Below are 23,726 nucleotides of genomic sequence, written 5' to 3'. Positions count from 1 at the left end.
AGGACAGCGGCGCCGGCGGGGAGACGGAGTCCGCGGGGAGGACAGCGGTGCCGGCGGGGATGAGGGCGGTGAGGAGAGCGGCGCCGGCGGGGATGCGGGCGGTGAGGAGAGCGGCGCCGGCGGGGGTGGGCGGGGAGGAGACCGGCGGCGGGAACCCTAGCCGCCGCCTCCCATGCGCGTACGAACGGAACAGAGAGGAGAGGGTTGGGGAATCGGTGGGGGTGGGGGAGAGGGGGAAAAAGAGAAGGGCATTTTTCGTAATAACGGGGAAGAGGGGTGAGCGGGGAGAGCCAGAAGCTCGGGAAGCACCTCAGGAGGTGCTTCTGTGCTTTTAGTGCAAATGAGAGAAGTGCTTTCCATAAGCATTGAACAGCTTTTTTGATGTTTGTTTGAGATTGTGCTTTTGGAGAGCTAGAAGCAACACAAGCCCAAACAAACTGCCTCTTACACTTTTACAGCTCAGCGGGCCGTCCGATGCTCCTCGTGATCGAGCCATGGGCTGGCCCACATGACAGCGCCAAAACGGAACCCCAAAACCCCCGACGAAACGAAACCCTTCCTTTCTTCCTCAGCCCTTCTTCTTATACACCGGCGGCGGCGGCGCGAAGGCTTCGCTGCTTTCCTTGGGTTGGTTGTCTGCTCGCGTCCTTCCTCCGCCGCCGCGAATAATGGCTCTCGTCGCCGGCTCCTACGAGCGCTTCATCTGGGGCTTCTCCCTCAAAACCCTAACCACCTCCTCTTCCTCCGAGCAAGCCCTCGCGCCGCTCTTCTCCTACCCGGCCCACGCGGGCCCGATCCGCTGCGTGGCGGCGGCGCCGCGCGCGGGGCTCGCGGCGTCGGGCGGCGCCGACGACTCCGTCCGCCTCTACGACCTCCCCGCCGCCGCCGACCTCGGCCCGCTCCTCGACCCTTCCGCCGCCGTCTCCGCGCTCGCCTTCCACTCCATCGGCCCCGTCCCGCGCAACCTCCTCGCCGCCTCCGACGACGGCCTGCTCCACCTCTACGACGCCGATGGCTTCGCGCTCCTCAGCTCGCTCCGCGTCTTCCCGCGCGGCCGGGAGCCCGCCGACGACGTCGCCGTGCACCGCTCGGGGCGCGTCGCGCTCGCCGTGGGGAGGGCCGGAGGGCTCGCCATGCTCAACCTCCTCCGGGGACGCCGGAGCTTCGCTTGTCGCCTCGAGCGCCCCGCGTCTGCCGTGGCCTATGTGGAGGACGCTGCTGGTGGAGACCGGTTTGTGATGGCCGCAGAAGAGAAGGTCACCGTGCATGACTCTGAGGACGCCAGGATCATTCATGAGATGCGATGCGACAAGAGGGTGCTCGCCTTCGGGGCAGCAAAGGTAATTTGCATTTGCTGCACTTCCAGATAAACTTACATAGATCATGTCGTATAGATGCTTGTTATGCAATTATTGCTTTACATTATGTGTCTAGACTGGTTTACAGTGTAAGAGTTGAGAAAATCTTGAAATGTTTTAACCTATTGAATGTGAATTTGACTTCGATCAGCTATATTAATGTTGTGTTTTGCATATTTATCACTTACAGAGTATTTATCATGTGTGTTTGTGTGTCAGAATGGAATACTTTACACTGGAGGAGAGGATCGTGGTATCACTGCTTGGGATCTGTCCAGCGGCAAGGTCTCGTCGCGTATTGAGGGCGCTCATTCAACTCGTGTAAAAGGGATTGTCATTTTCGATAACCGGAATGATGGATCTGAACTGTGCACTCTAGTAGCTTCAGCTTCATCTGATGGCATCATAAAGATCTGGGATGTTCGGATGATTGGAGATGAGAAGCCTACTCCTTTGGCAGAGACTAACACAAAAGCAAGGCTGACATGTCTTGCTGGGACATCATTGAAATGTAAGTCCATGGAAACTTCATCCACTAATAAATGTGATACTCTATCAGTCTACCTTCACAGTGGACACACAAATAAACACATTCTTAATGTTGCATTGGTCTTCTCAGACAAAATAATTATGAATGATGTTAAACAAACCTGGTTTAATATGTTGATATATTAATAAAGTGGCAGTTTGTTCATTTTGTCAATCACATTTGTGTTCACTCGTGCTCTTAGTCTTATGATAAGACTTAGCTCTCCTTATAAGTTTTTATGAGATTGATGTGAAATTTAGCCTTCTTCTATGATCATTTTAAACTTTGGTTATATACTTAGTTTTATCGTTGGTTTTGTAAAAGATACTGCTGTTTGCTTGTAATGTATACTTTGAAACCTGATAAGATTTTAAGTGTTGCCTCAAATTGTGCTTCTTAGTCCTGCCTCTCTGAAACCTGATGGATCAAGAAAATCGATGATGTGCTTTGTCTAACAAATCAGAGATTGTTTCTTTAGCTTCATGCAGAAATTCATCTTCATTTTGCAAATAGCTCTGCTCCCAGATATGGCTTTTGATTTGACTCTTGATCTGCAGGAGCTAAGGAAGGGAGACGTTGAGTTAAATTATCAAAGTGATTCTGGACTACCAGTTTTGTAATGTTTTCGTTTAGTTCCCTTTGGGGACTCGTACTGGAGATACGGACCGAGGAGTGAGGTGGCTGTAAGCTGGAAATCGTGAAGGCAGACACTAGCTGGATGCACAGGAAATGTATGATAGTCATCAGAATTATACATCAACGTAGTTTGGCTTGACAGCATGAACTGATTAATGTTTACGCTATTGTCCTGATTCGGTTGTATCACAAGTTTTCAGTGTGAACCATTTCTAATATTAAGTGCTAGTCTATTGCCCATGGATGAATTTTTACTTTCTTCCCAGTATTCGAAGATGTTGAACTGAGGACATGCCTATGCCCTATTTAAAGCGCCAGGATTTTTCATATTTCCGTACAAATCAAACTGTTTCATGTACAATCCTTCCAAACTAGCTAAATCCATGTGAAATCGAAGATCGAACTGAACTGTTTCGTGTGTTTCATGTGAAGCCATTCATATAAATCCCCAAGAAATCAAATTGTTTCATCCCCGAGAAATTGAACAGAAGCCATTCATATACAAAGTATCAACTTAAATGTAGAAAATGTATGTCTCGCACTCAAACTGAAGGCACTTGCAAACATGATCACAAGCAATTGCGTAGGCAGATGACAGATCGATCAAACCAAACCTATAAAACAAAGAAAAATCCAGATTCGTTCTAGTTCTCGTTCTCACAATATTTGAGAACTCAAACTCCAACTATAGACACCTTATCTCTCTCATCAGTAGAGCTGACTGACGCCTCTGCATCAGAAGTGGTTCCTGAAGCTTGTCCCTGTGTTCCACCCCCTCTCCTTATCCCTGTTGTGATGCACCACCACCCTCTGCGCACCACCGGCGGCAGGGCCGGCGCACAGTGGCGGCACGCGCCGCACCGCTGCCCGGCGGGCGCCATCGGCACCACCCTGGGCAGCGGCAGTGCCGGCAGCCCTCCTTCCCGTCTGCGCCGCCATCGCTGGCCTGATGACCACTTTCTTCTGCAGGCTTCGCCGCAGGATGCTGTTGATCCTCTTGCTCCTGCTGCCGCTGCTCTTGTCGTTGTTGAGGATCATCGGAGGGGAGCACAGTGGTGGCAAAGAGTGCTCCTGGATCTTGTCAAGGGGTGAAGCAGCCGCTGCTGCTGCAACAGGCTTGGCAGCTAAGGGCAGAGGCATCAACGAGTTGCGACGAGGAAGCGGTATCAGTGAGTTGTGGCGGGAGGCTGGGCTCGCCGGGTGCTGGTAAGCTCCATTGCACAGTGACACCCTCCTGGCTTTTGCAGCCAGGGGCAGCTGAGCGACTTCTGGGTTGTTCTCCTTCTCCTCCGCTAGAGACATCAGCTGGTTGAAGCTGTAGGTGTCGGTGTTGCTGTCCGAAAACATCCGCTTCGCAGACCCGAGATCTTTAGCTGCCGATGGCTTCTCTGCAATGGAATTGAGGTTCCTCTCTGCCATGGGGCTTCTCAGGTAGGAGGAGTTATCTTCCTTCAGGCTTTGCTGCTGCTTTCTCTCAACGTCTTGGGCCATCTTGTTGTCAACATGCTGCCTCGCTATCTTTCTTTCAACCAGTAGCTGTGATTCCAACTCTTTGATCTGGAAAAGAGAAAAGGCAACGATAGACATGTTAATTCTTCCTACTTGGCAGTAATGAAAGCAAATTATACTATTTAACCCATGGTATTTTTTGCTTAATAGAACAAATGACACTGGAAGAAGTTGAAGGCAAGAAGCGAAAGACACTCGAAGTACCTTCTCTTGGAGATTCATGGTGAGCAGGTCTTTGGACTTGTTCTTCGCTTCAAGAGATTGGATTGTTTCTTCCATGCTCTTAATCTGAGCATCTTTGCTCTTGCAATCCTGTTTGGCTCTTGCAACCTTGCAGAAGCAAACAGTATGTATTCAGGTTAGACATGGAAGCCAAATTTGTCCTGAAACATACATTTAACAAAGCAATACAGTACCATAAGCTTATATCTTGACAGTTCTCCGACATCAACTTGTTTCCTAGCTTGTCCAAGCTCTATACCCCTCACTCTGCTCGCAAAGTTCAGTGAGCAAAGAGTTTCGCCAACGTCATTCTCATTTGGGCTTATTTGCACAAACATCAAAGTTTTGGAGTCTCCACCTGCAGTGCTTACACACGTTATTACAAAAACTAAAGGATAGACTAAAATTAAACCTGCATAAGAAGAAAATGAGTACATACTTAGGGAGTCTTGCAGCAAGTGTGTTAGCTTTGAATTCCTGTCAGTTTGAAAAATAAATATGTCAGTGAGATCATATAATCACCAATGATAATGATAATCAAGATGAAATTTAGAACCTGAAGGGTATATGCTGGCTCTTGGTTGCAAGAGCAGATATGACATCTCCAAGTGCAGAAAGGGACTTGTTAATATTCTGTGCTTCTTTCAGCCGTTCTCCTTGAGCGTCTGTCTTTGCCACACGCTCACTTCCGGCTAGGTCAATTAGCCATAATTTACTCTTTGTGCAATCTCCGTTCATCAAATTCTCTCCTTTAATCATAACACAATGTATACTGAAATGCAAAATTAATGAAAACAGGATTTTTACAATCTACAATTTAGTGTGAGTTGATGAAAATCTGGCGGATAACAGTAAGAACATTACGTCACTGACCAGTGTGATCGGCTGCTGTGCTCGTTAGCATTTGTAGAACCAACAACTCTGGCTTTGCTTCCGGTTTGCAGGACATCCCAGGCCTCATCCATGTTAGTGACACGTGCTTCAACCAGTCCCGGTACATGATGAACTCCTTCTGCAACTTGTCTTACTTCTAGCCTGTGAACAAGGTAAGGTATCATGGCATGCCAGCTTTCGCACATTGTTGATATGATAATATATTTCACAAGTGGCATACCTTTTTGTTGTTGCACCTGGTTGAGACCCTGTCTGGAGCAAATCATGAATTTGTTCATTGTATACCTCCAAAGCACTGACAGTAATTTCGTATTGGAAAAGGTCATGTCTTTCTTTGATTACTCGGAAGAGCTCCTCTAGAATTCTATAGTTAACCCCTCGGGCGCCATCAGTTCCTTCCATTGTAAATGTTTTACCAGTGCCAGTCTGCCCATAAGCAAAGATGCAAACATTGTATCCATCTAACACTGAAGTTGCAAATGGGGCAGTTTTCTCAAACACCTTTTCTGCAAATAATATGAAGATAACTTGTCAAAACCATGAGGAAGAATGCAGGTTTAGTAACTGCTTTTGCGAAGTAAATTACCTTGGTCTTCTTCAGGGTTGAAGACTGAATCAAATTTGAAAACTTTCTTCGACGATACATGACCTCTAACAATAAGCTCTCCATCTTTTGCAGATTCAAAGTCAACCACCATCAAAGCTCCTTCTGCTATTTCTTCCGTGTTCAGTGGCCGGCAGCGACAAAATACTCTTATGTTACCTGAGCAGTATGCAAGTCAGGTAAGTCCTATTGTCACCATTTCTTGCAATAACAATGTATAAACTGACAACAGAATGAACATCTAATTCTAACCTTTGAGCTCTATAAGCTTGTTGTAAAGATCTTTGCGTTCCTTTGCCTCCTCACTGAACTTTTCTTTGAGGTCCTTAAATTCACATTCTAAACTTGCATATTTATTCACTGCCCAAATAAAGAAATCATGTTTGTTGCCTATGCTTGGAAGTGCATACAGAGAAGCAATCTGAATACATAACTAGTTCAGGTTTTGGTAACCATGATCACAAACGTACCATACTGAAGAATTGTTGTGGCCATCTGTGTAGTATCTGCCAAACACTTTTTGTATTCCTCTGATTCTTGTAACAATTTCTGGTGCTCTGACTTTAACGCCTGCAGATCATCACAGTAACACGTAAGTTCATTCACTCTCTCTCAAGCCCAAGTCTAAGATTGTTCTAAAATAAAAGCCCAAGTATAAGATTGCACTGTAAAGATAAACCAAGACATGGGGCCAAGTACCTTAAATTTCTCACTCAGGTCTTTCAGTAGTTGGCACCAACGGCTCTTCTCTTTCACTTGCCCTTCCACTGCAAATGCTACAGGAGCAACAAAAGTTTTACGAAATGCTCCCAATCTGATAGGGAAACATGCAATTCTAGTGATAGCAATCAGCAAGACTGACACCATTGAACTACCACAGTGGATTTGCCAGACGAGTTCTTACCCAAAGAGCCTACGTGCATCGACTTGCGCATCAGCTCCATCTGCAGTTCATGCAGGGACGCCTGAGCCTCGTGGCACTCCCGGCTCTTGAGCTCGTTCTCCCTCATCAAATCCTCCAGCAGCCTCCTGCATTCGTCTTTCTCCCTCAAAAGTGTCTCGAATGCTTGATTCAGCTGGCCACAGCAGTCGTGATTTCCCTGCCACAAAATACATCAGATGGAATTCCCATTAGCCACAAAATGAAGACAACAGACAGCATTACATTTCATTCGAATAACCCCCTGATAGACAGATTCTGATGCTGTTTACCTGCTCGATGCGCACGCTCTGACAGCCCAAGGCCTCCCGCGCTTCTCCTGAACCGATTACCACGGGCGCAGCACCGCCACAGCCGCCGCCAGAAGCCTTTAATTCGGCGGCGGCGGCGAATTGTGCGTGAGACGGCTCTGCGGGCGACGGGGCGGAGAAGAGCTCGAGCGGCGCGATCCTGTGGTGGGCGGCGCCCCTCCGGATGTAATCGGGCGTGTCCTGCATCCCTCCGTCGCCGCACGGGAGGACGGCCTCCGACGAGCCTTGGCAGCTGGCGACGTCGAGCGCGGTCGCCGTCGGCGGCACCGAGGATCCGGAACCCCCTGATGTCTCAACCAGAACAGACAGACAAACAAACAAACAAACAAACAAAATCTCAATGAGATCCCCGCGAGGCAAACAAGGCGACCCGGGATCCGCGAGGAAGCGCGTACCTCCACCACCGCCGATGCCGTCGCCGTCGTCGTAATCGTAGGGGATGAAGTCGCAGGTCTCGGACACCCTCACCGTCTTCCTGACCACCGCCGCCGCCGAAGCGCCAGACCGACCGCCGCCATCCCGGGCATTGCTGCTCCCTTCCTCCATCGATCGATCAGCCTCCAAAGCAAACCCCGAACGAGATTCGCAGCGACAGAGAGACGGGGAAACAGAGAAACAACGTCGTCGAAGATCTCTCTCCCGGTGACACCCCCTCCGAGACGGGAGTCTCCGAATTTTGAAGCAAAGCAAAAGCCCAAAATCAAAATCAAAAGCGAGACAGGAGGAATGGATCGATCTGAATCCCCAATTCGTTGGAGAAAAAGAGAGAGCGAGCGCGAGAGATTTGGGAGGCGACCGTTGAGAGAGGAGGAGGGGGGTTTTATTTCGAATTCGAAACGCGTGCGGCCCTTTTGGCTTATTTATCTGGCCCTTTTGGTCGTTGTTTAATCGCGACAACGGACGGCCCGGATGACGCGGCGTCCGAGGAGAGCAAAGGCTGCGGCGGCGGCGATGTCAGTGTAACATTCGCCTGCACGTCGGCCCCAGCAGCGGCTAGACCGAAAAGGCATTTCGTTATTTATTCCCTTATCTATTTTGCGACAGCTGGAGTACTCGATGGTCAGAATGGACGTACACCCTCTGCAATTCATAGGATACCATGTAAACTATGAACTCAGCATTTCAAGCAACCCATGTTTTGATCCCAGGTAAAAGAGAAAAAAAATAAGGGATACACCTTCACCGTTCAAGCATGACTTCAAGGGTAATTCGGTACAAAACATGAGTCAGGGGGGCTTTCTACGGTTCGTTGGCACATATTATCTTTTTGGACTGCATTCTTGCAACACATAATGATGAAAAAAGAGAGTCAACCAGCACATCCCGGCTCCAGAGAACTGACAGCGAGATATGACTAAGCAGGCGACGACTCAAACTATGTGCTCAGCTAACGCCAAGATCTTCAGGTGCTTCTTCTTCCTGAGCTCGTGGGGAACAGGACCAAAGACACGAGTGCCGATCAGCTCGCCTTTGTTGTTCACCAGGACTATCGCATTGTCATCGAACTGGATCTCACTGCCGTCGTTGCGTCCTTTCTTCATGGCAGCACGGACAACCACCCCGTAGACCACTTCACCTTTCTTGACCTTACCACGAGGTTGTGCTTCCTTCACAGAACCAATTATCATGTCCCCAAGCCTCGCTCCTTTCTTCCCCCTCAAGGACTGTATGCACATAACCCGCTTGGCTCCAGAGTTGTCTACCACCTTGAGGTTGGTTCTCATCTGGATGAATGTTCTGATTTGCTGAAACCAGAATAAGGACAAATGTTGCCGCTTCACTTCATGAAAACATACATGCTTAGAGAAGAAACACTACAAGAGAACTAGATACTTCCTCCGTTCCATAATTCTTGTCTCTAATTTGCCCAAAAATGGATGTATCTATTCCTAAAAAGTGTCTAGATACATGTAATATTTCAACAAGAATTATGGAACGGAGGGAGTACTCTAGTAATAACCCCGAACTAACTTTTGCACCATATAGAAGGTCACCCAGATTTATTTTTTCTTTTCTCAGATAAGTAATTTAGAACACTTAATCTTTGGCCCTATGCTGGTCCTAAAGACTGAGTGTACCTAAAAGATCGACTTGTAAAAGGAAGGCCTGAAACATGGAGTTCAATAGGTCACAAGACTCTAGTCTGTAACATTGATGCAGTTTTGGCAATTAAACAAAGTCCCAGATCTTGACAACAATTATTAGAACAAGCTAATGAACTATATCAAGCAAGTGACTTCATAGTTAAATACCATGCTGGACCATGTATGTTATTGGGGATACGAATGATAGGCACTTTTAAGTCACTAACACATTATAAGAAGATACCAAATCTCTTACAGCAGTAGTGTTGATTTTCTGACTAAAGAATTTCTTTATGGAAGGAAGTTGTTCACTTTTTGAGGATGTGTTAAGACCGATGAAACATTTCTGCTTGAACAAAGAAGAAATACCTGGGTGATAGCATCACAATGAGATGGCCTTGTCACTGATTCAACAGACGAGTTAACACCCCCATACAGATTGTTTCCAAGGCTTCCCATCAGAGTACGCCCAACTACATAGATCAATAAGCACTTACATTATACTCCCTCCGTTCCATAATTCTTGTCTCAAATTTCACAAAAAAAATGGATGTATCTATTCCTAAAAAGTGTCTAGATACATGTAATATTTCAACAAAAATTATGGAACGGAGGGAGTACAAATTAGCTAAGCATCACATTGCAGCATATAAGCCAACAAAATCAAGAACAAGGCATATTTGAAAGGCAGGCAGCATGAGATTCAACCAGGTTCGGGTTTCCCTTCTTACATGGGTTACACAATCGTGTATTTCAGAATCAGCTATTCTAGTTCTGTAAGCATGTAAGTTAGAGGAATGGATCATTACCACCACCTGACCAAACACAGAGGGCACACGATACTTAGTTATCTCATATCAAGCAAACATAGAATCTGGACGGATCAGTGTTTAACTAGCAATCATGTCCTTCCTCCAAGGTTAACTGATCAATGTCCAGCTATTCTAGTTTGCGTATGCATTTTCGTGCCGACTGTCATCAATCGCATTTTCTGTAACTACCATCTTTTTCATATTTAGACGAAGGCATTTTCGCCCAACTTTTATTTATAAAGCTAAACAACAAAGCCCCAAATGACTAACATAGTAGTATCAATTCTTGCCTTCACAGAGAGTACCAAGAAAGATACCGAACAACAGGAACAACCCCAACTTAAATTTCGCATTCTCGTTTACTACTCCTGCCTCAACTCTGGTATACATGAAAATCCTCATCGTGCAACAAGGGCCCATACTAAATACATACTCGTACATGTGAACTGAACAGCACATCGATGACAGGAGAACATGGAGAGAGTACCAGGAAGAAATGGTAGATACCTGACGAACACTTGGACCTCAGGAACGCCGCCATCCTCTGCCACGCAGCTCTCGGTCGGCCGCACGGGTGGAGGACCCAGTAGGGCGCGATTGGGGAAGATTATGAAACGGGGAGCTAAAGGGCGGGATCCGTTCGTGGGGTGATGGGAGGAGAAACGGTCGGGAGCGAGAGAATCGAAGGGGAGATCAACCTGCGGTGGAGGCGTTCGCGCGAGGAGGAAGACGAGCTAGGGGGCTCGGGCGCTCGGCGGCGGGATGGGTGGCGGCGCTCGGGCGAGGAGGAAGAAGATCCAGGGAGCGAGGGGGCTGGGTTGGGGTGCCAATAATCCTGGCCATCGGGCCTAGTTTTCTCGGGCCAGCCCGAGGGACGCAAATAAAGCACGGCCCATAGATGGCACGGGCCAAATCGTGCACCATCCGTAAGCAAAAGCAAAGCAGTTTCTCAATCGTGTAGTACAATTTTTTTTAAAGCAACCTTATATTTCATTAGACAGTCTGATCACAGAGATTACACATGGTCACCACGTAAGACAAACATGATGGTCAAGCAACTTTGCACAAAGTACTCCAATGGTGGAATCGTGTACTCAATAGTCAATAGTCACAAACTAAAACTACAGGCAAACGTAGAACTACCAAGCAAATTGATAGACACATAACCGAAACTGTGAAAAGCGAGATGGGGAAGAACGCTGAATGAGAAGGGCAGCAAGCAGCTAGGAGATGTGGCTTTCTCAAAACATAAACAAAAAAGATGTGCCAAGCTTCAAGAGGCTGATGATATTTCTGAAAACACAGATGATCTCGCATAAATTAAATAAAAAATAGGATGGCGCCAACTGAATATCAGCTGCAACATTTAACAGCCTGAGCAAATACAGAAATAATTTCGAAGTTGAGAAAAGAAGGAAATAGTTTCAACCCTGTTAAGCATAGCACATTCACAAGTGTACCTGGCTTATTCTTGCACCTGCAGATATAGTATGTTTACTGCACAGACCTTGGAACTTATGAAAGTAGAATTTTGACGCCTCGATAGCAAACAAAGATTGTACACAACTTCCAGACGAAGCTGAGATTTTCTTTTCTATACCGATACTAGCTGAATATTTTGCACAACAAAAAGTATTGCATCAAAGTACCAAACGAAAATGTTCACACATCAGTAGGGACTAAGTTAATTTCACGATCGCAACAATAAGAAAACAACTTTGACCATCGTCTACATGATTATATAGCATGCAAAACTTTGCTTGCATTCTGTCTGAAAGCACATTTTACCATCGTCTACATGGTAAGTTAACAGTCTGATGAAACACAAAGTGCTGCACGGAAAAGACCACATGAACGCACAGACAAAATGGTTCTGCCTTACTCCTCCATAACATTGTCTTCGGTCTGCTGCTGGGTAACTCTGACCTTGACCTTTGTTTCTTGAAGCATCTTGGGAAGCATATGAAAATCCTGCTCCACCTCCTTAGCATCCTTCTCCCTTTGCTTGCTCTTACCCTGTTTCTGCCTGTCACACAGCTCAGTTCGTATTAGACAAGGAAACCATTTAAAAAGTAAGTAGATGATGAATCGGTTCACAGGCACCAACCTATCTGAAATATGCGTCTTCTGCCGTTCATGTCTAATCTTTGTAATAAGTGGGATAGCCTTGAGAGTCTGTTCGGTGACGTTGCGGTCGTAGCGTTCTGGCCTGTTCCTCTTCCGCTCGAACTCAAACGTGGAATCCTGGTTGATTCAAATAATGATTCAATTGTGGCCGATACAGCACTGTCTACTCACTACTGTCAGGACATGGAAGATAAACAAGCTCATTCATTACCTGTGTCATGTCCTTGCCACGCAAGCGCCTGTATGCTTTCGTCCATTTAACCTTGCGAGGATTCCTCTTCATCTTGAAATTCTTGTGGCATTTTGATCGGCAAAAGCGGAAGACCTGAGAAGCAGATATAAAAAAATCCAGTTACAGGTCAGATGCTGCCGACAAAATATAAAGATAAATACAAAAAAAAACTGCCTGAGGCTAGAGAAATTACTTCAGAGGCAATGAAAACGAAACGAGCAGATGTAACATCCCGTAAAATGTCAGATGTCACCAACATAATATGAATATAGGCAGAAGATGCAGATGTAGCATCCAGTAACAGGTCAGATGTTGCCAACCAAATGCAAACACAAAAATGCAAATACAAACAAAACTGACTGATGCTAGATAAATTACTTCCAACTGGGGGTGCTTGAGCTATGACCCTACGATGTCAAGCCATTCAAACCCCTTGCAGTTACATGATTAGAAGTGGTTTAGACAAGCTGTGATGTCAACTGACATAAGATTTTATTTTATTTCCTCTCTTTCAGTTTTTTCACAAGGTGTGCTTTTCCCCGTGTAAGATTCTCCATGACTCACAATTGCATCAGATAGAAACAGAAACAAAGTAGTAACACAGACCAAGTATTAATAAATCCACAAAGAAAAAGGACATGTTTGGGGCACTGGCCAGTTCGCAACGAGGTTCTCAGCACGGAGAAGAACTAGCATGGCGTCAAGATATTATGCACTGCAACACCACCACAAACATATACGGAGTATAACATAGAGGGCCTATGAGCCGGACTAAGGCAAGGGCGCGAGGTTCTTGACGGCGACGAGAAATCGATCGATGGTGATACCTTGGCGTCGTTGCGGACGAACTGGATGCCGTGGCCCGGGTAGACTGTCGAGGAGCAGAACCAGCACTTCTCCAACCTCATGGCGCCGCCTCAAACCTCCGCCGGTACACACCAAGCAGCAGCTGCCGCTCACACGAAACGAAACCGCATCAGAAACAAGGAGGAAGGGGGCGACGGGAATCGACTGCGCGGTTGCGAGAGTAGACGGAGAGACGAACCCTAGCTCGGCTGCGGAGAGAGAGCTCGCCGCGACGTCTGGCGGCGGCGGCCTGCTGGTAGGGGGAAGGAGAAGATGGGGAAGGGTTTTGGGCGTAGCCGGCTGGTTCCCCTGATGAAAGGATCTGCCGCCGATTCGGGCCGTCCGATCGCGATGGACGGACAGGATCTACCCTGGAGTACGTGACAGTCACGTCATCGTTCCCGGCCTAAAACACGTGGAGCGAACATCCCACCTTAGATCCACACCGTCCGTTGCTGATCGGAGGGCTCATAGTGAAAAATTTCAGATTTGCACTGAATTCCAGTTTTCAGATGATGCTTCCCCTTGATGAAAACTAAGCCTTAGAAAAAAGTAAATGGTGGAATCTAATGGACAAATTTGTGCGATAAAAACACGACCACATTAGCACTAATGACAAAAAAAAATTCTCGATAGTAGCCATGTTAGAAGAGAATAATCAACTTATTCGCACCAACACTAAGATGAGAAACTGGTTTGATTGGCAAGGCATCAAGGTGATGTTTAGACCACCTGGCTCTACCTGTGTTCAAGGCTTGCCTCTACCCGCGCGCGCTGTGATATTTAGACATTCAGGTGGACAAAAAACTTGCTAACAATTAAAAGGGTGATATTGTTGTGATAAATCTAATTGTATTTATAACTAATTGCATGTATATCCCAATTTAAGCATTGGATTCACTTTGGGCTCCTTAGGCAGCGCCAAACGAGTCTGATGCGACCAGATGTAGAAAGGTGGTGACGTCTCAGCTCATCCTCACTGGCGAAAAGGCGATTCTCATGGTGATTCTTGGGCGACCTCGTTTGTATCGAGTCCTCCCTAACAAGGAGATCGTACACTAGCGGGGGTTTGCGAGATCTCTCGATGCATGAGAGGAGTGGCGCTTCGTGTGGGTCAGGGGCGAGCGGCGGCGATCCCAAGGTTGATCTGTCTGTAAAGGAGGCGGTGTTGCATTCCAAGGTGGGCGGTGGGCTGGGCACATCCTCACCGACCACGTGGGAGGGGAACACGCCTTTGGATCCTCTTGTATTGGGTGCTGAATCTGGTCTACAAGGTTCAATTTTGGAGCACCTGCGAGGAAAGAAATGCAGCACTCTGTTTTCGGCGGCGGCTGGCGAGAGATCCCGATCCGAGCCCCTGCAGATCTGCTTGAAGAGTGGTCGCGAGTTGGGGTTGGCGGCGATGAGCCTTCTCTGAATCCTTTCCATTGTTCGTCCGCACAAGCGGTGTGTGCTCCGATGGCTCGTCGGGGAGGTTACAACGGTGGTGGTGGTTTCGGCCGAGGTTTTGGAGACGGTCAAGGTCGGGGGATGGGGGGGGGGGATGGAACAACCTGCGGGAAGGGCAGCGACGCGGCTGGCAGGACCTGCCGTACTACTAGGGTGGCAAATTCCAAGGCGGGCTGCAGTTCTTCCCGCCAGGAGGTCAGGAGATGCCGCCGCCGGGGCCGTTTCCGAGTCAGATGCAAGGTCCTTATCAAGGGAGGCCTCGTCCTCAATGGAGCTTCCAAGATCCTAGGCAGTAGTTTGGTTTTCAGCAAATTCAGCCCGCCAACAGATCCCGCCACTGGCCAGTGTGGGGTCCAGATCTGGGGAAACTGCGGGCACTTCCAAGATCGGTGAAGCTGCAAAATCTGTTAGTTCCGGTTTGCCTGTGGGTGTTAGGAAACTGATCTGTAGGGAGTGAATGGGAGGACAGTGGGACCCAAGAGAGTAACCGTTGAGTTGACGATTCTGCAGAGCTTCTTGTAAACTAATAGATAATTCATCGGCCAACAGGACAAAAAAGTTACGGCGATAAAAGACATCCTTGTTTGATACCTCGACTGTTGGAGAATCTTCCAAAAGACTAGCCATTAATGATAACGGAAAAGGTAGGCGAGGAGATGCAAGCCATAATGAGCCTGATGAAATTACCATGCAGCCCTTTACGTAGAAGCGTTCTCCAAATGAAGTGACATTCTAAACGATCAAAAGCTTTGGCAAAGTCGATGTTGAGCATGAAAGCAGAATGTTTCCAAGTTAAGAGACCAAAAGAGAGGGTAGTCTCTTGAGCAATGATAATATGTTGTTAATACGTCTTCCTTTAATAAAAGCTTGTTGCATGGGATTAATGTAATCAGGGAGGAGCCTTTTGAGACGATTAACAAGGGCTTTATGAATGTCTTTGTAAACAACATTGCAGAGATTGATTGGTCTAAAGTCACGAGTGGAAGAAGGAGTAAGCTTCTTAGGAATCAAGGCAGCGTTAGTTTCATTGAGTTTTTAAGAATTATACCTGCAGCCAAGAAGTTTCTTTCCACTTTGTAGATGTCTTCACCAATCCAATCCCAAACAAAATCATAGTAAGCCACGTTGAAACCGTCCGGGCTCATTTATTTTCATGGTCTTAAAAATTCTGAAAAATCTCATCTTTGGTTGGAATTGAGTAAGTGAAACCTTCGAAGTTAGAAGAGGAAAACAACTAAACAAGGAAACTAAATAATTTTTGACAGCGTTAGCAATTTGTTCAGATCATAATGGGCACAGTATTATCGGAGTCATCTTGAGCCGATGGCAATCCTGGAATAACCCTCGACTCGTTCTAACTGCAGTCAAGCCCCGTCCTCCAAAAACAAATCACGGTCAAGCCCTTGCATGCTACTGTGAAGCACGCGAGGAGGTCACCCAATAAAAATCAATGAAATCCCGAGGCCCTTTATGCAAGACATCCGTCTACGCTTCACACTACACGATGAGCACAGCAACAGCTGTCATCAGCTCGCCGCTAGGCTAGCGCTCCTCACACTCTCTTCAGTCATCTCAGAGCTGACCACAGCGCAGTGCTCTCCCCCCCCCCGCTTTCCTTTTAGCCCCTGCCGTTTCGGGCTCGGCGCCCCCCCGCTCCTCTCCGCCGCCGCCGCCTCCATCGACCCCTCCCCCCTTCAGGTGAGACCTCAGCTTCCGCTCGATCCGTCAACGGCTAGGACGAGTAGTTCATCTTGGATTCGCTCGGCCTCTGCATTTCTTTTTTCCGGCGCAAAGATTTGATGCTTTCGTGGGAAGTTCATCCGCCGATGGATATGGTTCTGCTTTTTTTTTAATCTGTCCGTGTTGGAAATTTGAGCGGTGTTCTTTCTTCCCGAGATTTCGTTGGTGGTGAGAGATTGCACATTCAGTTCGAGATTTGGGGTTGCCAGGGCCTTTATTGATGTGCGCATAAAGCTAGGTTTTCCCTTCATCTGCACTGATATCTTGGAATATGTTTTGCTTGGAATCAGCTTCACACGTTGTTGTCAGATTTGGTTCTGAGAGGTTGTGGGAGGATTGATTTGGATTCTGCAAAAGCCCCAAAGTAAAAAACAAACATATCCTTTTGTTAAGTGAAAGAAAGGAACAGGGAGCCACAATTGCGGGCAAGAACATCCACTCCTACTCCACATGTAGCAGTAGCAGGTTCCTCTGAGATGGATTCTGTTGATTTTTCTTCACAACTTGTAATTTTGGGTGCTAAAGAACTCATCTGGTCTCAAGATGACAGCAACTGGGCTATCGAGTGTGCTAGGAGATTTGTTTTCAGAGTTTAGGAACTCCCTGCAGCGTTTTTTGAATTGCATTTGGTCTGCAAGATTTATTTTTTTAATCCTACTCGAAGAACCGGAGTTTTTTTTACCTCAGCTGCTGCATTTTCAATCTTTTTGCAAGATTTGGGGCTAAATTCTCTGCATTTTTTTCTTCTTAATCATATCCCCCAAATTGCAGAGGAAGCCTTGGATTGGCATGAGCGAGCCATGGAGGAGGTAGGCAAGGAGAACAGCAACTCCTCCTGCAAGCGCCTGCGCGGAGCAACAGGCGGCAGCGGTGGCGACTCGTCGGCGGTGGCATGGAGGACGTCCCGGGTGGCGCGTGCGGCTGCCGGTGGCAAGGACAGGCACAGCAAGGTGGTGACCTCACGCGGCCTCCGGGACCGCCGCATCCGGCTCTCCGTGCCGACAGCGATCCAATTCTACGACATCCAGGACCGCCTCGGCGTCGACCAGCCCAGCAAGGCCATCGAGTGGCTCATCGGCGCCGCCGCCTCCGCCATTGACGCTCTACCGTCGCTGGACTGCTCCTTTGCCCTCCCTGCCGCTGCTTCCCCGCCGGCAGCTGCTGATGATGCTGAAGTAAGCACCTCGGAGACCAGCAAGGGCTCCGTGCTCTCCCTTGCCAACGGCCCCAGCGACAACAATGGCAGCGCAGCTCACCAGGCCAATAATGCTTACAATGGCAACACCTCTCACCAAGCCAATGCTTACAATGGGGGTAGTGCCAGCGGCGCGTTCGCCGAGCTCCTGCATTGCTCCGCCGACAAGGCAATGCAGCAGCAGCAGCCGACGCTTGCCTACTATGCCGCCCAGAGCTCGCACGTGTCGCCCATGTCCTTTGAGATGATGCCACAGGCCACCTTCTCTCAGGAGCAGCACCACCAACGCCACCATGCAGCGGTCGCCTTCGACCGGAGCACACTTCAGTCCAATGCCGTCGCCGCGCCGCTGTGGCCGCCGTCCCAGCACCCGTTCCTGATGCCCCGATTCTCCGCTGCTCCAGGCGAAGCCTCATCCATGATGCATTCCTTCTTTCTTGGAGGCGGCGGCAGTACTGCTGCTTCGGCGGCCCCCAGTGCGGGGGAGCGGAGGCTGCAGCTTTGGGACTTCAAGGAGGAAAGGAAGACATGATTACTTCTTAGAGAGGTAAAGAGTTGTTTCCCTGCAAATTTACTTTTATTATCTTTGGAGTGGTTTAACTGAAACTGCTGACATTGTGACATCAAGATTAAGACCTTTCATTATCTGTTATCGATCATTCAATGCCTATGCTATTGTACTCCAGAAAATAAACTGGTTGTAGCCAATTTCAATTGAATTGGGATTAGCAAGCTGCTGTTTGAAGAAAATAATACATACTACTAGTTAGGAAACTTGGACACTTCATACTAAAATTATAGCCAATCTTAGGAGATTTTTCCTACATCCTACATAGCACTAGCAGTGCACTTTTACTGAATTCAGATAACTCTATCCACCAGTTAGGAACTATTTAAACTAGCTTTTGCTCTGATAAAACCAACTTACTGTGGAGGCCATTTGGCAAATAGGTTATAGCCAACCTATAAGGAAAAAACAATGAATACTTTGGCCCAGTCCAACATGTTTCAAAAAAAAAAAAAGTCTGTCCACCTCAGTAATTCATAGGCATGAGAAACATGTGTTCTTGAATCCTTATGTAGGTTGCTTTCTTTTGATGTGAAGATTCTAGGATTAGATTATTTGATAGATGCAATCTTAATTTTTTAAAAATTAAACTATTTGCCAACTACAGTAATAGGCAAGTATTCCATACTTTTCAATTTTCATGATATATGACATGGAGTATTAGGTTTTATTAAGACAAGGCTTTGACCAAGAAGTACTCCATTAATAAGTGGTTTATGTGATATGAAATCACAATTATCAGCAAATGTGTGAAAACGAATCTATTGATATCAATTTCATGTCATATAAACCGCATATTAACAATGTAATTCTCGGTCAAAGTCTTGTTCTAAAGGAACCTAAAATGCCTTTATATTATGAAAAGGATGGAGTATTGCTCTTTAATGGGAAGCGAATATAACATTTTTGAAGGGAAATTGGGTTGTGTGATGCTTATCCTTTTTTCAGATTAATTGCTTGTTTGCCACTGAATATTTGCAACATCAGTTTCTTCCTTTCAGTTCCAACTTCCATGTTTTGTTTAGAATTTAGACCATACGTAATGCTACAGTTCCATTAGTGCAAATTTTGAGGTATTTAACAATATTCTACACCACACAAGATGACTTTATCATAGGCAAGTACACATATTTTCTAATGCTTTCTTCTGCCCTGGTTTCATTCAGAGTTGCCTGCAACTTTGTTTGGTGGAGTATCATGATCCATCAGCAGAAGCAAATCCAGGACAGAAGAACATGCCAGCCACTGAAGATGTTGGTGCCATGAAGACGCGTCGAAAACAGACCCATCACTTGAATTTTTTCCATCTTTTATCAGCGCGATTTTCATCTGCCATCGTTTTTCTCTAATGGTCTATGGTTTGTTCCCCTGACCTCTGTTGTGGGGATCTGAAATCAAATGTTTTTGGGTTGTTGTAACTTTGGTAATTTAACCCAGCAACTGACATGGGAGACGATACTTATTACTTCCTCCTTTTTCCGCGAGAACAATGAAATGCTTCCTTAGATGCCCAACATTCCTTGAGAAATTATCTGACATGAGGCTTCCCCCCTTCTTTTTTTCTGTGAGAATGGTGAAAGCTTCCTTGGATGCAAGGCTTTCTTAGGAAAATTATCTGGCATACTCCCTCTGTTTCTAGATAGGGCGTCTAAATGTTGTTTGTTTGTTTTTTCTATAAATTTAGGCAAACTCGAAAATGTGTATCAGTTAACAAAAGTTATATGCCTCATTTTGGAACGGAGGTTGGAACGGAGGGAGTAGTATAATTCTCGGCGTGGAAGGGAGGTTGGAAAGGAGGGAGTAGTATAATTCTCGGCAAGCTTGTCGACGAGGGTGAACGAAGTTCACGATTGCTCAGGGCCACCCAAAAAATGGGGCCTCTAGATCACACACTTATGTAGGTTAATTAATCCATCTATTTACATGCTTAAGCATAGAACAAAGCCAACCTGATGTAATGGCCAGTCCGTCCTTGTCCGTCCTTCGATACTTTGTTGGGCCGTGCACGCGCAGCGTCTCGAGGCCCGTACACTCATTGACTAGTTCAGTGATGTATTGTGATGGTCGACCGACCTAACCAGCTCCAGGCCAGTCCATCGATCATTAATTTTGTTGTTTTGCAACGCAATCGACCGGTTGATCGATCCGGTCGTCTTAGCGAGACTCTGTTCGCCGCACCTGGCCTCCACATCCGTCACTATACCGTTCATAATTGCTAAGTCCATACTCGATCGATCAATAAATCCCGTTTTTCTAATCATTCAGTCATCGCTAGACTCCTTTAACATTGATATATGATATATTTCTAATATTGTACTCCCTCCATCCAACAAAGGATGTCTCAAGTTTGTCAAAATTTGAATGTATCTAGACATGACTTAGTGTATAGATGCATTCAAATTTAGTCAAAGTTTAGACATCTTTTGTTGGACGGAGGGAGTATACAATATCAAAGTTTTGAGGTCGAATAATTAATTAAAAATATATTTAGCTGTGTTAGTTATGTGATCTTTTTTTAAAAATAATATTTCATTTTTGCATTCGCTCCGGGCCTCAAATTCGTGGAGACGGCCTGATTCTCGGTTATAAGCAAGGGAAAGCCTCTCAGGACATAGCATAATTTCGTAGGGTGCTTGCGTCCTAGTACCTGTAAGATCTAAGATCTACGAGTAGTATAATTGCAAGGCTTCCTTAGATGCATGGTGAATTACTAGGGCTGAAAGTGAAAATTGTCTACCTTCAGCCCTGAAATTTGACCTTGCATCTGTAAGACATAGTAAGTCTGGCCCCACATTTCAGTGGGACATTGGCCAAATATAAGATACACACACAAGTAGTTATAAACAAATAGGAATGATCTCATCTAAGACAATCTAGTAATATGTCTGGTTCCACATGTCAAACACTTCCATATAAGTTGTGACTGCAGAAAGAAAAACTGGAAAAAAGAAAAGTGCATACAGCATGTACCTGTCACGACATAAAATTCAAAGTGGACTAAAACAGCCTGAGAAGCAAAAGAGACGAGCTCAGTGTTGATAGTGCTAATGGGCTGGATTCACCAGTGTCGATATTGATAACGGGCCGAATTCACCATGCGGCAGACCATTCACAAAACGAGCTTGTCATTTTTACTATGTTTCATGAGCTGTCTGCCTGTGTGGGTCGAATTTGGATTCGAAACTTTCCGTTGTAATATAGACGCATGCTTTATCTACAGTATGCGTTGATTTCTTCTTCTTCTTTCTTAGATTTCATTGAGAATTTTATTATCCTATGCTGGCCCTTATCGACTTAGGCTCCGCTTTTTTACGTCACATTTTTTAGTATTACTCACTTCGATCTATAATAAGTGCCGGAAGGAGTATCTAATAAAACTTTTACATCAGATTATTATTATTATAAACTTAGGTCAAGACAAACAAGTGAAAATTGTCTACCTTCAGCCCTGAAATTTGACCTTGCATCTGAAAATTGTTCATCTGGTACTGTTGGAACACGCCGCAATTGTCCATGCTTTTGCTTGTTTCGGTTTCTAAAATTTCAACCAAACGGATATACTCTCTCCGTCTCATATTAAGTGACTCAAAATTACCTAAATATGAATATATCTATATTTAAAAAACGTCTAGATACATATGTAATATTTCGTCATTTAATATGGGTCGGAGGAAGTATATTCTTCTGGCCTCGGTAGCTACAGGTAATTACCACACGATCCTGAATTCTTGTCGTGGTTAAATTTAAACTAAAACCACGGTAAGAATTTAGGATCGGAGGAGGAGATAGAATCTAATACTCAACTAAAGGTTTTTTTTTTCTCAAACACGCCCGGAAGCTGTCATTTTCAATAACTCAAGCTTAGTACGGAGGACTACAAGTCAGAGACGCAGAGTACGTACGTAGGATGCGGGATCTGCTCTCTCTTCTGACTTTCGATGATGCATACCCCCGTTGACTTTGGAGACATGCAGCCCTGGCTAGCTCGTCGCTGTCAGCTTAGCGCATATATCCAGAGATGCTAGATAATTCAGGCACTAACTAATTAAGCACAGCAAAGGAAGCAAGCAAGGTCAGGTCACAATCACTCTTTTCTTTGCTCCCGTCGGTTGATGTCCGTATAAACATGGACAATCGCGCGTGTTCCAACAGTACCAGACGACGGCTGTAACGACAAAGTGCGACTTTGCTTCTTTAAAATTCTCTCATATTGCTAATTATATATTGTCACAACAAGATATTTTTGGAGAGAAGTATGTATGTATATATGTATAAACATGCCTTAATTCAGTTTGTTTAGGTAGCTAGGTTTAGAATCTAGCGGCGCAAACTGATTAATCAAATGTCAGGAGAGCTGAGCTGGTATGTTTGTGTAACAATAATAATGGATCGCCACATTTTTTAAAGAAAGTATTCTCTTCTTTTGAAAATATAAGACACGTAATTTTGCCACTTCAACAATAATTCTGGTCTCTCGTCGATTTCCATTATAGAAACCGTCGGTTATGACAATATGTTTGGCTGATTGCTGGCCCAGGAAGATCTTGCGCTCTCCTCTTTGGCTGAATCTTCTGCCTGTGATTAACTCTATTTCCTCTCCTTAATGAATGGAAGCCTCTTTGCTGCATTTCATAAACAAAAAATTATTCTTTTCGGCCTTGACGTACTACCAGCTAGAATGCACATGGGCTATAGCATACATCAAACAAAAATAAAGATATTAATAATTCTATTCTAGTCGTACTAATTAGTCCACACACGCATGGTTGTTTCTATAGGCAAGCAAATCAAAGATAGGCATAGAAGCACTAACATCCCCAAATGAAAACGTGGGATTCATGCTAGAGTTAGATAGAACAGCTGATAGCTATCTGCTCCTGAAGTCTAAGAGCATTCATGTATACTATGTTTTTGAAGCTTGTAAAAGGAAGCCACATATTCTTAGGTCTTAGCCACACGAGTTCCTAAGTCTCTTTGCACACTTCTTTATGTTGGGGTCACAGCTATAGTTTTTTTGGCCCGTTTGATTTTGAGAGATGGCGTTATTTTAAACAATAAAAACTTTCAGTTCTTTTGCAAGTTTTGTTCTCTAACATCTCGACAGCGGAAGCTTTATTGAACTAAAAAGTCGCATCAAGATGATACGTCAAACTCTCATGCATGTGCCAGCTGGTAACGATTCTAATTAATCTCCTTCACAGCTGTGAAAGATGGGGTGTCGACTTATGTAAAAAAAAAACTTTAGATAACGCTTTGTTATGTTATTGCATTTAAAACTATTAGGAGAATGGTTGTAGAAAAAACTGCTAATTAATTAATACCATTTTGAGGTGACAAATCATTTTTCTTCTTCTGAAGCTAGCTGCTAGGTTGAATGCCATTGCTATTGGTTCCAAGCTAGCGCCAAGCATGCTATCCTTCCATTTTATTTAGGGGTGGGCCTTTGGGTAATTCTGTTCGTTTTTTGATTATGAGCTTTTTTACGATACTTCGAAATAAATATGAGACGTCCATTTTTTCTAATCTAACAATTCGTCCTAGTCCTACATGGTACTCTGCCCTAGGTTTTAGGGAGTACTACCTTCAAAAACCAAGGATGGTACTCTGCCCTAGATTTTAGGGAGTACTACCTCCAAAAACCAAGAAGTACCTGGATGTTGAAGGTAAAAT

General features: G+C 45.6%; 5 protein-coding genes across 5 annotated transcripts; 2 read left to right on the top strand and 3 right to left on the bottom strand.

Annotated features, from left to right (window-relative positions):
• The first annotated feature begins 543 nt into the window (after nt 1-543).
• On the top strand, nt 544-2,777 carry LOC100831381 (p21-activated protein kinase-interacting protein 1-like). The gene is made up of 3 exons (XM_003577297.4): nt 544-1,340; nt 1,578-1,869; nt 2,445-2,777. Coding segments are annotated over exons 1-3 (966 nt in total). The 5' UTR covers nt 544-668; the 3' UTR covers nt 2,447-2,777.
• Nucleotides 2,778-2,943: 166 nt separating this feature from the next.
• Nucleotides 2,944-7,843, bottom strand: LOC100838849 (kinesin-like protein KIN-14R). Its single transcript, XM_010240556.3, has 14 exons — nt 7,399-7,843; nt 6,965-7,287; nt 6,657-6,852; nt 6,452-6,528; nt 6,223-6,322; nt 6,005-6,112; nt 5,735-5,911; nt 5,369-5,654; nt 5,128-5,289; nt 4,811-5,026; nt 4,694-4,731; nt 4,449-4,612; nt 4,237-4,362; nt 2,944-4,080 (listed from the first exon to the last, which is right to left on the bottom strand). The coding sequence occupies exons 1-14, from the start codon at nt 7,547-7,549 to the stop codon at nt 3,259-3,261; spliced, it is 2,946 nt and encodes a 981-aa protein (XP_010238858.2). The 5' UTR covers nt 7,550-7,843; the 3' UTR covers nt 2,944-3,258.
• Nucleotides 7,844-8,105: 262 nt separating this feature from the next.
• Nucleotides 8,106-10,735, bottom strand: LOC100827819 (50S ribosomal protein HLP, mitochondrial). The gene is made up of 3 exons (XM_003577284.3): nt 10,407-10,735; nt 9,457-9,560; nt 8,106-8,748 (listed from the first exon to the last, which is right to left on the bottom strand). Exons 1-3 carry the CDS (start codon nt 10,438-10,440, stop codon nt 8,374-8,376), a joined length of 513 nt encoding a protein of 170 aa, XP_003577332.1. The 5' UTR covers nt 10,441-10,735; the 3' UTR covers nt 8,106-8,373.
• A 799-nt stretch (nt 10,736-11,534) lies between these two features.
• Nucleotides 11,535-13,444, bottom strand: LOC100826075 (probable ribosome biogenesis protein RLP24). Its single transcript, XM_003577278.4, has 5 exons — nt 13,304-13,444; nt 13,086-13,207; nt 12,238-12,351; nt 12,007-12,143; nt 11,535-11,925 (listed from the first exon to the last, which is right to left on the bottom strand). The coding sequence occupies exons 2-5, from the start codon at nt 13,164-13,166 to the stop codon at nt 11,778-11,780; spliced, it is 480 nt and encodes a 159-aa protein (XP_003577326.1). The 5' UTR covers nt 13,167-13,207; nt 13,304-13,444; the 3' UTR covers nt 11,535-11,777.
• A 2,648-nt stretch (nt 13,445-16,092) lies between these two features.
• LOC100838536 (transcription factor PCF8) lies at nt 16,093-19,592 on the top strand. Its single transcript, XM_010238709.3, has 3 exons — nt 16,093-16,251; nt 17,065-18,035; nt 19,223-19,592. Exon 2 carries the CDS (start codon nt 17,094-17,096, stop codon nt 18,018-18,020), a length of 927 nt encoding a protein of 308 aa, XP_010237011.1. The 5' UTR covers nt 16,093-16,251; nt 17,065-17,093; the 3' UTR covers nt 18,021-18,035; nt 19,223-19,592.
• The last annotated feature ends 4,134 nt before the right edge of the window (nt 19,593-23,726 follow it).

The sequence above is a fragment of the Brachypodium distachyon genome, chromosome 4 (assembly GCF_000005505.3).
Source record: "Brachypodium distachyon strain Bd21 chromosome 4, Brachypodium_distachyon_v3.0, whole genome shotgun sequence".
Lineage (NCBI taxonomy): Eukaryota > Viridiplantae > Streptophyta > Magnoliopsida > Poales > Poaceae > Brachypodium > Brachypodium distachyon.
This window is presented reverse-complemented; position numbering and strand designations above follow the sequence as displayed.

Bases quoted from the DNA above. Each gene is read 5' to 3' on its own strand.
- LOC100826075 (XM_003577278.4), bottom strand. From the start codon at position 13,166: ATGAGGTTGGAGAAGTGCTGGTTCTGCTCCTCGACAGTCTACCCGGGC. The intron at 12,352-13,085 runs GTATCACCATCG...TCTGCTTCTCAG, and splicing joins TCGTCCGCAACGACGCCAAG to GTCTTCCGCTTTTGCCGATC. The intron at 11,926-12,006 runs GTTGGTGCCTGT...GCTGTGTGACAG, and splicing joins AAGACGCATATTTCAGATAG to GCAGAAACAGGGTAAGAGCA.
- LOC100827819 (XM_003577284.3), bottom strand. From the start codon at position 10,440: ATGGCGGCGTTCCTGAGGTCCAAGTGTTCGTCAG. The intron at 9,561-10,406 runs GTATCTACCATT...TGATCTATGTAG, and splicing joins GAGGTCCAAGTGTTCGTCAG to TTGGGCGTACTCTGATGGGA. The intron at 8,749-9,456 runs GTATTTCTTCTT...TTCTGGTTTCAG, and splicing joins ATTGTGATGCTATCACCCAG to CAAATCAGAACATTCATCCA.
- LOC100838536 (XM_010238709.3), top strand. From the start codon at position 17,094: ATGGAGGAGGTAGGCAAGGAGAACAGCAACTCCTCCTGCAAGCGCCTG.
- LOC100831381 (XM_003577297.4), top strand. From the start codon at position 669: ATGGCTCTCGTCGCCGGCTCCTACGAGCGCTTCATCTGGGGCTTCTCC. The intron at 1,341-1,577 runs GTAATTTGCATT...TTTGTGTGTCAG, and splicing joins TCGCCTTCGGGGCAGCAAAG to AATGGAATACTTTACACTGG.
- LOC100838849 (XM_010240556.3), bottom strand. From the start codon at position 7,549: ATGGAGGAAGGGAGCAGCAATGCCCGGGATGGCGGCGGTCGGTCTGGC. The intron at 6,853-6,964 runs GTAAACAGCATC...ATTTTGTGGCAG, and splicing joins AGAGCGTGCGCATCGAGCAG to GGAAATCACGACTGCTGTGG. The intron at 4,081-4,236 runs GTACTTCGAGTG...TCTCTTTTCCAG, and splicing joins CCATGAATCTCCAAGAGAAG to ATCAAAGAGTTGGAATCACA.